The sequence below is a fragment of the Aythya fuligula genome, chromosome 1 (assembly GCF_009819795.1).
Source record: "Aythya fuligula isolate bAytFul2 chromosome 1, bAytFul2.pri, whole genome shotgun sequence".
Classification (NCBI taxonomy): domain Eukaryota; kingdom Metazoa; phylum Chordata; class Aves; order Anseriformes; family Anatidae; genus Aythya; species Aythya fuligula.
In genome coordinates, this window is record NC_045559.1 from 42,302,424 (window position 1) to 42,315,927 (window position 13,504).

The 13,504-nt window shown below is 38.6% G+C and overlaps 1 protein-coding gene across 1 annotated transcript in view; it reads left to right on the forward strand.

The window, feature by feature from the left end:
- The first annotated feature begins 6,799 nt into the window (after positions 1 to 6,799).
- OTOGL (otogelin like) overlaps positions 6,800 to 13,504 on the forward strand; it is a 96,719-nt gene continuing 90,014 nt past the window's right edge. The window contains exons 1-5 of the mRNA XM_032207556.1: positions 6,800 to 6,851; positions 7,805 to 7,844; positions 8,934 to 8,982; positions 11,211 to 11,271; positions 12,852 to 12,950. Of these exons, the coding sequence (XP_032063447.1) occupies positions 6,800 to 6,851; positions 7,805 to 7,844; positions 8,934 to 8,982; positions 11,211 to 11,271; positions 12,852 to 12,950 (301 nt within the window). The remainder of the gene's footprint in view (positions 6,852 to 7,804; positions 7,845 to 8,933; positions 8,983 to 11,210; positions 11,272 to 12,851; positions 12,951 to 13,504) is intronic.

The following is a 13,504-nucleotide window of genomic DNA, read 5'->3' on the forward strand; positions in this document are numbered from 1 at the left end:
TTCCGTGTTTATAAATTGTTTTTTTCCTGTATGGGTAGATAGATTTTCAGTTCAGATTGATTCACAAATCCATTGATATTAAAGTAAAATCAGAGGGCTTTCATCAGTTCTCTTTGATCCTTTCATGGTAAGTCTTGATAGACTTCAGGGTCTTGGGAAAGAAGAGCAATTTTCTGCTGTGGATGTATTTCAGAACATAAATTACCAGAACATAAAAGGCTTACATCCTTTTTTTTTTTTGGGGGGGGGGGCAGGGTGGCTGGTGGGGTGGGTACATGCAACAGCTTGTTGAAGTGGACTTTGCATTTCTGCTAAGTCTAAACAAATGCGGACCTTATCAGGGATCTGAATGGTCCTGGTGTTACGAGGGGAGATGAGTACCCTTGTTCTTCCCATGTGAAAATGTCTGTTAAAGCCTAGTTGCAGACAGCATGCAATGTGTAGGAGTGGGTCTGACTCCTAGCTGGTAATGCATATCTTACATGATCTTAGTATGCCATTCTAGAGTAATACTGCATTAAGTATCTCTGAATGCTTTGGGGTTGGCACTTAGTGTTCTTGCAAAGGAATTTTATTGCCATTATATATTAATGTGAAATAACCACTTTTTTAAAGTCCCAAATGTGGACATGGAATATTAAGTGACAGCACTGCATTTGCACGTACTGCTTATGTTGATGCATGCGTGAGGCAAATAATTCACCACCTTGAGGGCAACTCCCTCAGCATAGTCTAAAGTGTATATTCAGACACTATTTTAAAATTCCTATTTAAAGTTTACATCGTCAAAACCAAAGTAATTATATATGTTCATGTATGAAGAGAATGACCTCTTGCCCTACGAGCTGTTACCAGACAGTAAGAGGCAGTTTTCTGGATTAGTATGTCTAAATATAAGAAACTTTTGAAGTAAACACAACTTACTTTCAAAAATAGCTTTTTGTAATTGTAAAACATAAAAAAGGGCTTTGTTTTACAAAACACATTGGGGCTCACTTCATCTTTTGGCCATGTTTGCTCATTACAAACACAGGTGGATATAGACATGGAGAACTGTATCTAATGATAATAAAATCCATTTGGTAGCCAGACTGCTCATGTCATGAGCTAGGTGAGGTGATTGAAGTCCTTAGGGAAATACATGTGAAAAATTCAGAGCTGAAAATCTGACAGTAGTTTGGAAGAGCATAACTAGTGTGTGTGTTTATGAAACATAAAATGTTGGAGAAGTTCCAGTTTCTCATCTCTTGAAGCTTTGAGGATTTTCATTTTGGATGTGGTCTGATTAGGAAGAGGAAGAGTTAAGTTCTGAGTAAAACTTGGGATGTGTCAAGGCTGTTGGAAAGGCTAATTCTGTCCCTTGGAAGAGTTGTAAGTGATTGAATGAGACCTTGGAAATGAGCTGACCCCACAGGCATGAAAACAGCCCTATGCTGTTGTTTGCTGTTTGGAAACCAATCTGGAGAGGGACTGGAAGAAACATTGAGGACAAATCAACCAATAGCCTAGCTTCTGCCCTACTGCTCTCTTCTATCTGGATATTTTTTTTGTCTGCTGTATGCTTGTATGACAATACTGAAATTGTTATATGAGCATCTTGATACTCCAGATTTTTGTCCGGATTTCTATGAAATGTGGTATTTCTTCTCTCACTTAACTTTTTTATTTCAGTGTAAGTCTATACAAAGTTAAACTGACTTCCTTGAGTTGAGTTGGGGAACTGGAGATATAGCACGATATTGTCCTTTTGCTCTAGTTTAGGAAAACGATTATTCATAGATTTTTTTTTTTATATATATAATCATTGGCACTTGTTATCTTTTTGCCTTTTATGGATAAAGCTTTTATTTAAAGTACTCTCACTGAAGTGTAGTTACTCAGGAGTTAAACGTGTAACTTGAACAAATTCTTTCTGAAAAAGAATTCTCCATCCATCTCTCATTTTAGCTGTCAAGTGTCTGCCACAAAATCCTTCAATTCATGACCTGAATAGAAGTAGAAAACTTATTCAAACCTTTCACACTTTCATTGGAGGGGACTGTTGCCTATTCTATTGCCAATTGAAATACCAGGATTTTTTGTCTTATGCTAAATTAATGATATATTAAATCCCAGACACTTGCTGTCTCTTTGGCAAGATGAATAGTTTGCTTTCCTCAGTCCCTTCCTTCTGCATCCTCAGTGTGACCCATTTCTTGTTCAGCAAGTTGCTCAGAGTCTGTACCTTTTAAGAGTTGCTCACAAAGTACTCTGGCTCTTGGACTGCTGAGAACTCCAGTGTTCTGACTTGCAGCCTGGCTTTCTAAGGAAAAGATGCTATGTAGGGATAACTTCAAATTTGATTACTGAATTCCCATGAGTTTTGTGAAAACTGGCATCTTGATAGATGTTAATTAGTTTCAGCTGAGGAAAAATAAGCCTTTTAGTTGTTTGGCTCGTGTGGTGACTGACAAGCAATGGCTCACTCAGGGCTTAGGAAATGTGTACTAGCCTGCCAGTTGGCACATACGTACCTTATGCTGTGGCTTGTCCAAAACTGATTCTTGCTGAGCTCTTAGACCAGTCAGATGCAGGGGAAAAGGGGGGGATACAGAGTTCCTGGGATGTGAAACTCAGGGGCAGGGGAAACGGAATACCCAGTGCCAGTAACCTTAGAGGTGTTTTCACAGTTATGGGGAAACCTGATTTATCAGTTTTCTGCCCACAGAGCAGCTTGTAGCAACTGGGGGGTTTTGTTTTGTTGTTCTTTTATGGAAAGGCTGAAAATAAAACTTGCATTGCTACTAATATATCCAGAGATGATATCTGTGTGTTATTTCTTCAGACAAAAAGCTCTTAACATAATAAAAATGCTTTCTGAACTGAACTCTGATCCTATGAAAATGCCCTATTAATACTGGAGGGTGATGTCATTCCCACAAACTTGTTTTTTACATGAGAAATGTTTGCGGAATTGGACTAGTGTCTGCCTGGGTGGTGGAAGGCTGGAGATCTTTATTCTAAATGGTTGTTGGCCGATTAACCACTAGAGGGCTTAACTTCATTGCAGAAGGGTAATTAACATGAAGTTTTAAACGGAATATGTAAGGAGAAAACATTTTCATAAAAATCTTCCTTCCCCTTTTTCCTTTTCTTCTTTCCCCCTTTCCCTCCCTTTTCCTGATGTCAGTCAAGCTCTGATGATTAAGCATTTGCTCTGGCCAAGGACACCCTTCCACAAAGAAATAAAAACAATTTGATTTCAAGCCCATAGTGAGGTTTTTGAGCAGCTGTGGAGGTAGTTCTTGGAACAGAAGAAATGCCCCTAACCGTATCACCCAGCTCTTTCATGAGCTTCGCTGATATAAATTCTTAGGAAGATCAGGCACACACATTGGAATGTGTCCCCACTTTAACTATTCATTGAAAATACCATTGAATCATAGAATATCACGAGTTGGAAGGGACCCATAAGGATCATCGAGTCCAATTCCTGGCACCACACAGGTCTACCCAAAAATTCAAACCATGTGTCTAAGTGCACAGTCCAAACGCTTATTAAACTCTGACAGGCTTGGTGCAGTGACTGCTTCCCTGGGGAGCCTGTTCCAGTGTGTGACAACCCTCTCAGTGAAGAACCTCTTCCTGATGTCTAGCCTAAACCTCCCCTGTCACAGCTTGACAGTATTCCCGTGGGTCCTATCACTGGTGACTAAAGAGAATAGATCGGCGCCTGCCCCTTCACTCCCTTTCGTGAAGAATCTGTAGGCTGCGATGAGGCCTCCTCTCAGCCTCCTCTTTTCCAGGCAGAACAGGCCCAGTGACCTCAGTCTTCTCATACATCTTCCCCTCTAGGCCCTTCACCATCTTTGTAGCCCTTCTCTGGATGCTCTCTAATAATTTTACATCCTTTTTGTACTTTGGTGCCCCAAACTGCACACCGTGCTCAATTATCACTTCAATTAAGGCTGGAGTGTGAGCTCTAAAAAGTACCATGTTTTGTTACTGATGATAATGGATCCAAATCCAAAACAGGGCAAGCTTGAACCCAAGATAACTGAAGGCTGTTATTTCTTCAGCCGTTATTTATAATCATGATAAAATGCATAAGCTGTATATAAAATTAAGTCATCTCAAATGTTATGTTGGAAAATCTTGAGCAAATTTATTTTGATGGTAATAAGCAAATATTAGTGTTGAAAACTTCTGACTTAATTTTGAAAGAAAAATCTATAACTTGAAAAATGACACCAGATTTCTTTAAGTGTAGGCCAACGTGTGTTCTGTACTGTGTACTTTTTCTCACCAAAGTGATTATTTTCTAAGGTATTGTTTCTGATCACATTGTCCAGAAGTCCCAATCTGCGAGTATTCCACTACTTGTGTAGATAATTTGTCATTGCTTGAATATAATTTGATTCTTTTTTCTTTTTCTTTTTCTTTTTCTTTTTCTTTTTCTTTTTCTTTTTCTTTTTCTTTTTCTTTTTCTTTTTCTTTTTCTTTTTTTTTTTTTTCTCTCTTAATATAGTTCTATGAGCTACAGTTCAGTATACTTGGATGAATAATTCTTTTTCCTTATTAGCTAATGTCCTTCATGTGCTTGGGACTGTGCTATTTCCTACCCTGCCTTGAGCAGAGATATCCAGACCTAATGAAACCTATTGCTCTAACTCTTAAAAAGACCCTTTACAGCTGCAGAGGCTTGTTCTACTTTTAAGACATTAGAAGTCAAACAACAACGAAATACTAACACTGTATATTACCTCAACTTTACTATAGAAAAATTGAAATCAAACAAACAAACAATCATTTTAATGGCTTCTGTTAAATTAAAAGAGTTAATTTATATTAATGGAAAGTTTTATTATTTTTGATGCCACATATGAAACATGGTGTGAAATATCATCTTGAGGAGTGGAAGAATCCCAGATCAGATTTCTTACAAGAGTTTGAAATGTTTTCTACATCAGACATAGCTTCAGAGGAAAATAACTCAGAGACTGGTAATGGAAATTGGAAACTCTAATGCTGTATTGGGTTCATCTCAGCTTGACAGCAACCTCAAGGCATCATCCTCTAACAGGAGATTTATGAGAGCATGAAATGTTGATTAGCCCCTGCCACCTCCTACAGGGTAGGTGCCCCCATTAAATGTTTGCAATCTGTGACTATGACTACATTAGTGTGTTAATTTGGATAAGGAGCTCAATCCTTTTACTTCAGTCTGCAGACTGGAGTGGTTTGGGATCTTGTGGAGCAGATTAAAATAAGCTGGAAAATGCAGACTGGCTGCATATTCAGTGAGTGGGAGCAGCCTGGAATTAGTCAAAAGTAAAAACAAGGCAAAAATCTCCTTGAAATGTGAATTGTGTAAGTAAGTTTCCTTTAGGATTTACAGAATAATGAAACACAAGATGGACAGATAACCCATTTCAATGGCTGTTTGGTAAATATTTTGTGCATGTATGTATTTGTAGAAAACTGCATCCAGAGTCACTTAAATACAGTCAGTAATAAAACTTAAGAAATAGTGGAACTATAGTGTACTGTAATAAATTATATCAGTTTGCAATAATTGTCCTTAGGCCACCAGTGATCCTAAACCTGCATGGGTACTGCTGTGTGGACTTGTCTTTGACTATGGTTGAAAAGGTTGTGTGTTTTCCTTTGCCCTCTCTTCCAGTCCATCAGGGGAGAGGGGAAGAGAAAGGGCTAAAAGAGTTGATGGGAGAAATTTGTACCTGAGAGAGACACAAAACTTCTGAATTTTATTTTGTTCCACAACCACCTTGTGCAGAATGCTCCCAGCATCCTACAAAGTGCTAGGAGGAATGAAGTATAAGGCAAAAGATAGGCTTTGCAAATGAAAGTGAATTGCAGTAATTTCAATTACCGTTATATGTGTCATTAAAACTGCACTTTTTAATGATTCTATTAATGTTTAGAGTAAAGTGGGTAAGGTTTTTCCATTTTAATATATGTTCATGTTAAATTTTGGTTAATTTACACTTTTCCATTTTAATGAAAATTAGAAACAAAGCCCCTTGGCTCCGTTGACTTCTTTCTCCTTTTTGGTAGTATGAAAATTTCCAAACAAGTTTTTTAATGAAAGTGAAGTACAATTATCTTCTGGGAATTTTTATTTTGTGACAGGAGCAAACTATATACAAGAATGTATCTCAAATATTCTTAAGAATCCAAATGTGTTGTTTGATGGAATTTTGTGTCTCTCCTTTTGGAACAGATGAGGAACATTCATATGTTAATCTCTGAAATAATCTGGTTATATTTTATGCATTAACATAACTGGAGGTTCTTGCTAAATTTTTTCACTATAAGAAGCAAAGGGCAGAGATCAACGCAACCTGTAAAGCACACAAAGGTGTAATGACAACTGAAGGATCTCTCAAACCATCATGACATGGCAAAATTTCTTTCTGTCATTGTCTTCTGTGTTATAAAGGGCCGATTGAGCTCAACAGAGGAGTAATACTTGCAGGTCTAGCAAAAGTGTAACTAATACAGACTCTGCTGAGGAGTTACCATGCATTACTAATGAGAGACATGCAGCCGGAAAGTTGTATGCAACATTTGCAAAGCTCCTGAAGCTGTATGTATCTACCAAGCTTGATGTCTTCTTTTTTCCTTTTTGTGTTGTATTATTTCAAATAATGCATCCAACTGTTTATCTTTGAAAGGATTTAAACACACTGTAGGAATACGTAGTTATAAGATGCCATCATAATCAAAGCCATCAATTTGGATAAATTTCCTATTACCAAATTATACTGAAATGAACATTGTGGGAAAGCTGAATTTAATGATACCGTGGAGTATATTTTTGCTTTATTCACTGCTGTCCTCTTTGCAAGGTAAGAACTTTATTCCATTTCTGAAGAAATACTAACTTTTAAAATGAGTTCTCTAAATATTTTATTAATACAGCTCCTTCTTTTTCTATCATTATCAAACAATATTTTTAACCCTTCTTGGAATTCATGAAAGAATAACATAGGTTAAATAACCCATTTTACATATCTCCTTTCTCTCTGACAGGTGTTGAAGCTAAAATATAGCTCTTATTTTTTAAAAAGACACATTTTCTATGTCTGAATTTTGTTACAAAATAATTATAAAGGAACTATGTTTAAGTTTCTTTTATTTCTTGCCACTACTGTCAGATGAGTAAGCAGGTAATGAATTTCAACGAGGTATGACTTTATTTCATCAGACTGCACCTGCACTTTGTTTAAGCATTTTTGGAATGCTAGAATAAATAATTGCTCTTCTGGTTATAGAAACAATCCTATTTTTAACTGGTATATTCACTTCAGATGGGTCTTGCAGATAGTTTCTTTGCAGCCATTATGAAGATTTCTAAGATAATCTGAGAAAGAGTGTAACCTGATTACAATTGAATTTTGCAAGTAATATTCAGAAAATGATTACACCTAACTGCTGAAGGAGCTTGATTCTGGATAGCTCTGAGTATCCCTTGTACTTATAATTACCTTCCGTAATTTTATCAGATTTAGTCTGAGCCTCTGAACAACTAAGAACTCTTCTCTCTTTTTGGTGGTAGTATTTACCAGAGTTGAGACCATGGAAAACTGGGGTTGATAAGCCCTTGAAAGAATCAAGCTATCAGGAAGGAAAGCGTCTGTTGCTAGGTCCCTTAGGAAGAGAAAAAAGTTTATGTAAAAGTGCTCTGGAAAACTCAGGATCATTAGCTATTTTTTAAAGAATAAATTTCAGTAGTGTTGTTTGCCAAATGCAGAGTGAGTTTGTAGAAAAACATTTAACTTAATGACTTTTTAATCTACAGGATCTTATTGCAAGCTTTCTCTTTTGAGAAGAACTTCAAGGTAAGTTTTTATTCCATATTTGTCAAGTTCTACAAATAAAACAAAAACATATAAGACTTATCTGATATAGCATAAGTTAGAAAGTAAAATATAGCCTTGAATTTGACATGTAAGATGTCAAGTACATGTGCATTGGATGTAAAACACACTCTCAGAATGTTTACATCTCTTTTCAAAGAATTTACACAACAGGCATGGATCCTCTATTTGAAAAATGAAGGCACTTATGAAAAATGATACTTCTATGGTCTCAAGAAAGCTTAGTGGAATAATGGAATGAAACCAGGATGAGATCATTATTTTATGTCTGGAAAAATACATTAAATGAGTATCCTTCTACAATTTTAATTGCATGATAAAATCCTAGCTGCTATTTGAAGCACAGAAAACTAAGTGCTATACAGCCATAAAATAAACATTTTCAATACAAGTTTTCATGTAGAAGCTGAAATCCAAACAAAACCCAAACTAGGGAATGTTCCTGATCCCATTGAATTAAATGGGAACTATGCCATCGATGTTAGTAGAAGTGTCCAGTTGGACATAGCTTTGGATGTCTAGTGACCTCTGTATCTAGTGAGCACACATGCATATCAAATGATATGCCATCTTGGACTGTTGATAAAACTAAGTATGTTTTATAGCCTGTTGCCCTTGTTTCTAAACTTAATTGCAAATTTAAGTCAGCTATAGCTGGCAAGCCATCTTTTGCTATTTAAAGCCCTATCACAATATATTCAAATCATACTTGGGGGAACTTGCTGCCACACACACTGCCAGGTATCTATGAAACTGCTTTGCAATTTTGTATCCTGTCATAAAAGCTTATTTTGCCTGCTTACCTCTCCCTCATAAGACCTATGTACCTCCCTAATAAAGCATCCCATGTTTGAGAGCAGAGATTGGAGCACTATTGAATTCTGTAAAATGAGACCATGAAAAAAAATCACCATTTTAAATGTTAAGCCAAGAAAGACCTCTTTGATAAAGTGATGGTAATCAGAGAGAAACACTTCTCTCTTGGGAGCTGCTTATTCAGGCTGTTCCAGGGACCTTTGATTAAACAGGTTCCTTTTTGTTTTCTTCCAGAAATGAGTTTAATGCAACTCGACAGAAAAGAGATCTCTTAACAGCAGAGGTAGGTTATACCTCTGAAAGGGGGATGGTGGGGAAAGCCTCCCCCTTTTCTGCTCTGGGGCTTTGCTGATGTTACAATGGGGCCTTTGTAAGGAGCAAGGCTGTGGTAACAGGAGGACAGTGAGGAGGAGCTGCTGTTCCCTACCTGCTCACCTCCAGCCAAGACCCATGGCCTCACACATTCATTTGTTCTTGGCGAAACGCTCTCTGAATCACCCACCCTGATAGACTGACTGACGCATACCACGGGAAATAACACCATGGTTCTTCTGCCTTTTGTGAAGGCAAACAGAAAGCCCTAGAAAGCTGTTGGTGTTTGATGCAAAGCACAATGATGGCTGTAGACAAGGAGCCTGCATGTGGTGTGGTGATGGTGGCAGTTCCAGCCCAGGCCCGGGTCCTACCACTGCAGCCTAAGGTCTGTCCCTCCTCACTTCACACTCTGTACTGCTGCCTTATGCTGCACAAAGGTGATGTTTGACTAAAATTTAGTAGTATAAGGGGAAACTCATTCCCCTGTGGGTAGACATCTTGGGCTACAGAGCCCAAGCAGCTGTTATAGCCCTCTTCTACAGGGGCAGGCATGGAGCCCAAAGACTCTTCTCAGGGTCTTGCAGGCAGGCTGCAACAGAACCACAAATCATTTTCTCTATGTCCCTTGGAGAATTTTGTGTCTCCTCACCAAGTTAGAAGGTAGCCAGTATGAAATATAACACTGAGGTGAGTCATACCTCTTCTCCTCACTAGGAAGACACCTTCTGAGGGAAATGGGCTCTGGGAACTGATGGGGGTCCAGAGGTGTGCTCAATAGGAGAGCAAATAAGCTCTATCTCCCCAAAACAGCACAAAAGCAAAAAGCTTCTTTGCTGAGAGGCCTGGCTCAGGGTAACCAAGAGAGAATATGAAGAGGGGTGTTTTTGTGCAGGGGTGGTGGGGAACATCTCTGGCTAATGATGGACCCTGGAACAGCTTTCTGGTGAGCTGGTGAAGTCCATTTCAGATTGATTTTAGACAAATTGTGCTACTTGGGTGCATCAAAGTATTTCCAGTTGGAGGAGGGAAGTATTTATGTCACTGCATGAGGCATTGGTGGGACTTCACCTGAACCATTTACTGTACTGTTGTGTTTATGCCGAGATCCATTAGTTTAAGCTCCAGACATGGAGAAGTACTAGCAGAAGGAGTGAAGAAAGAGTATCTTGCAAATGAAGACTTAAACAAGTTGCTTTGCTCTGTTGTACTGCTGAAGGCTGGTGTTAGACGTGTGGGGAGCATGGAAGGGTAACTGCTTTCTTGTAATACAGCAGAGAGGGAATTTTTAAAAAACAAAGCAACAAAACAAAGCAGGAATGAAGAGCTATTTAAGAAAAAGGGCTAAGCTTTGTAAAACAAAAAGATTTTAAATGACCACGAATAAATGTACAGGGGAAATATTTAACTGCCCAGCACTTCATCCTGGTAAACTTCCCAACCGTACTTGTCGGGGCAAAAACCCCAGAGTGCTTGTCACGTGGAACTTGATTAGTTCTTGGAAGAGATGATGTGACGCGACAAACTGCAATAGCAGAGTGTTGGGTCAGATCCAGGACTTCCTTACAGTCCCAAGTCCCCCTGTTCCTATACAAGACAGGATGCAGATCAGGCAGATCTCTTCTCTCTCACCCCCCCCCCCCCCCCCCCTTTTTTGTTTGAGACCAGCTTAAATGAGTTCTGAAGGATCTCAAGGGGGATGTGAAATCCATCACAGTTGAAGTGGCCACAGTTAGATGACTGGGGAGTGGCACAGGGCATGAGTTAGGGGAGAAACATTTGGTATTTGACGGAAGCAAAAAAGGCAAGAGTCTTGTCTGAGCCCTCACTCTTCCTCCTGAATGTAAACACAAATCTCTCCCAGTGGAGCCCTGCTGGTTTGTTGCCTTTGGTGAAGCAGAAAACATGGAGAGGAGGCCAGCAGTGACCCCAGGGCACAGATGTATCCTTCCCTGTCCCCCAGAAACCATGCTTCCCTTCCCCACAGTGCCAGGTGCTGCAGTCACTGCCTTTCCTGCTAGTCTGGGCTGCCAATCACAGCACTTGAGGCCATGCCCTGTGCTGGACCAGCCACAAGTCTCTCTCCTGTGCTAAAATAACCCTCAAAGTCCTCACTCAACGCTGCTGCAAGTCCCTGGGCTCATAGTGGTGCATTCATAAAGCAGAAACACACTGATTTTCCTTTTGTGTTTCTGTCAGGTTCGAGCTGCCTCTCCTCAGTCACACCTGCACGGGACCTTGATGCGCAGCCCACCGGGAGGTCAGTGCTGCTCGTCCCAGGAGGAGATGCCCCTGAACACGCTGCCTTCCTGTTACTTTCCCATGTTGCCAGTGGTTTTGTCCCCTAAAAAAAAAAACAACACACTAACTCATTACTTCATTTTATCCATGTTAAATAGCATATGGTTCCCACTGAAATTAGACTTTCAAAATAATGATTTATGACCAAATCTGAACAGCTAATTAAGCTAATCCTTTGATTTTTTTTTTTTTTTTTAAAGTTTATTTCTAGTACAATTTTCTTACTACCACTTTTTCTGTCCTTGTGAGAGGATGTAATTTTGTCTGAGAGGCATGATCTGGTTATGTGTATGTACAGTTGTACCCAGACAATGAGCACAGGGTTACTCCTAGAGGGGTTCAGGCACTGTCCAAACACCTACAGCAGGTCCAAGTTATTTTGCAGAAATGTTTTTTGTATGCAACTGAACTTCAGTATCCTTGGAAAATATGTATGCCTGGGTAGGTGTGTTTTTCCATCTCAATGAATATATATAATTCATAGTTCATAGTTGTAACAGCAAAAAAGTTTTCCACATTAATGCTGTTCTATAAACAGTATTTTTGCCTTGTATTTTCAGGGTATCTGTGCATATTTGGAAAGCAATTCTTAAATGGGAAAAATTCAAAACTAAGCATTCAAAAGTAAGCTTTACTGTAAAGGTCTAGTTTTGTTCCCATTTAGCATCACTAGTAGCTTACAGTAGCTTCCATTAGGTGTGGAAGGGCCTATTTATTTCATTGCCTTCCTGCTTTCTGGAATGTTTTTTAAATCTCTGTAAGCAACTTTGTAAATGTTTGTATCTAGGGTTTTAATTCCTCCCCAACAAGGAAATCAACTATCTGCAAACCCTGAGATTTGAAATTTCCTTTCTCCTTCACTTTTGGGGAACTATGATTTAGACCCACCTCAGTGAATGGTTAGTAGACAGTGAAGTCTTAGCGTCCAAGCAGACCACATAACTCATTAATGAAACTGCATTTAGAAACAATTACTAATTATAACATAAAACAAGCCATTCCCATGGAATCTTAAGTCTCTGACTCCAGTCACCTCTTAAGCAGAAATAACCTTTTAAAAGTTTTAGCATGCGTGGAGGGTTATTTTTATCTGTTTTTGACTTTGTAAATTATGCATTCCAGACTGTTCATAAGCTGAATATACCCTTTGCTGTAAAGCCTTGGAGGGAGGAGTTGAACATATGCATAAATTGTGCTGAATTTGGACAATTAGAATAATCTGTGTCCTGTGTATTTCAAGATCAGGAGGACTGGGATTTGGTTTCTTTACATGGGAACTTGACCTTTTGTTTGCTGGGAGGAGGTTGACCTTTTGCTCCTTTGTTAGTGTACAAGTCTCAGACCAAAAGAGAACCTTGTCTTATAACCAAGAAACACAAAGGATAAATTTAAGTAAATGATAAAAACTGGAGATTTTTGTTGGTTAATTTTCTTAGCTAATACAGCTGCTAATGATTTTACAATAAACAAATTTAATGTGGGTCTCAATTTGTTTGCAGAATGCTGTATCTGCTAAAAGGCTGCTGTCCTTGCTTACAGGTTCATGTTCTCCAGACTGCCTTAATGGAGCAGGTTGCACAGAGGCAGGTGACTGTGATTGTCAGTTATTTCAGGCTCAAGGAAGCAGGTGCCAAATTGGTAAGTCTGGGACCAAAAGAGTCAAGTTTTGGGTTCAAGTAAGATTTAAGAGGAAAGTTTTTAAAACAATATTGTTAACAGCACTTTTATGATTCCTTTGTAGTAGGGATGTTATCCACTAGAAGACACGGGGGTTAAAATTATATGTTAGGGAAATATACAGAGCACCGTCACAAATGCCTACGTTTTAACATTTGGTGTATGGTGATTCACAGATGCCATAAGAAACAGATCACTGTCTAGTGTGTCAGCGGCTGGCCAGCTTTTTTATAGTTAACTGAACAACTAAAAAGTCACTGCATTTTTCTAGCAGTGACCTACTGCAAATAAAATAATTAACTCTTTCAATGCACTGGTTTCTGGAATCTCCTTTAGCAAGAATCATCTTTCTGGATCTTCAGTAGACTTTAATCTCTTGCTTCTACTTAGAATTAAAATGCCTCTACCAAAGCAAATCCAAAACTTGCAATGATTGCATGTGACTAAAACTGCATTCTAAATATTAAAAAAAAAAAAAAAAAAGAAAAAAAGTACTGACTTTAAATAAAGTTGAA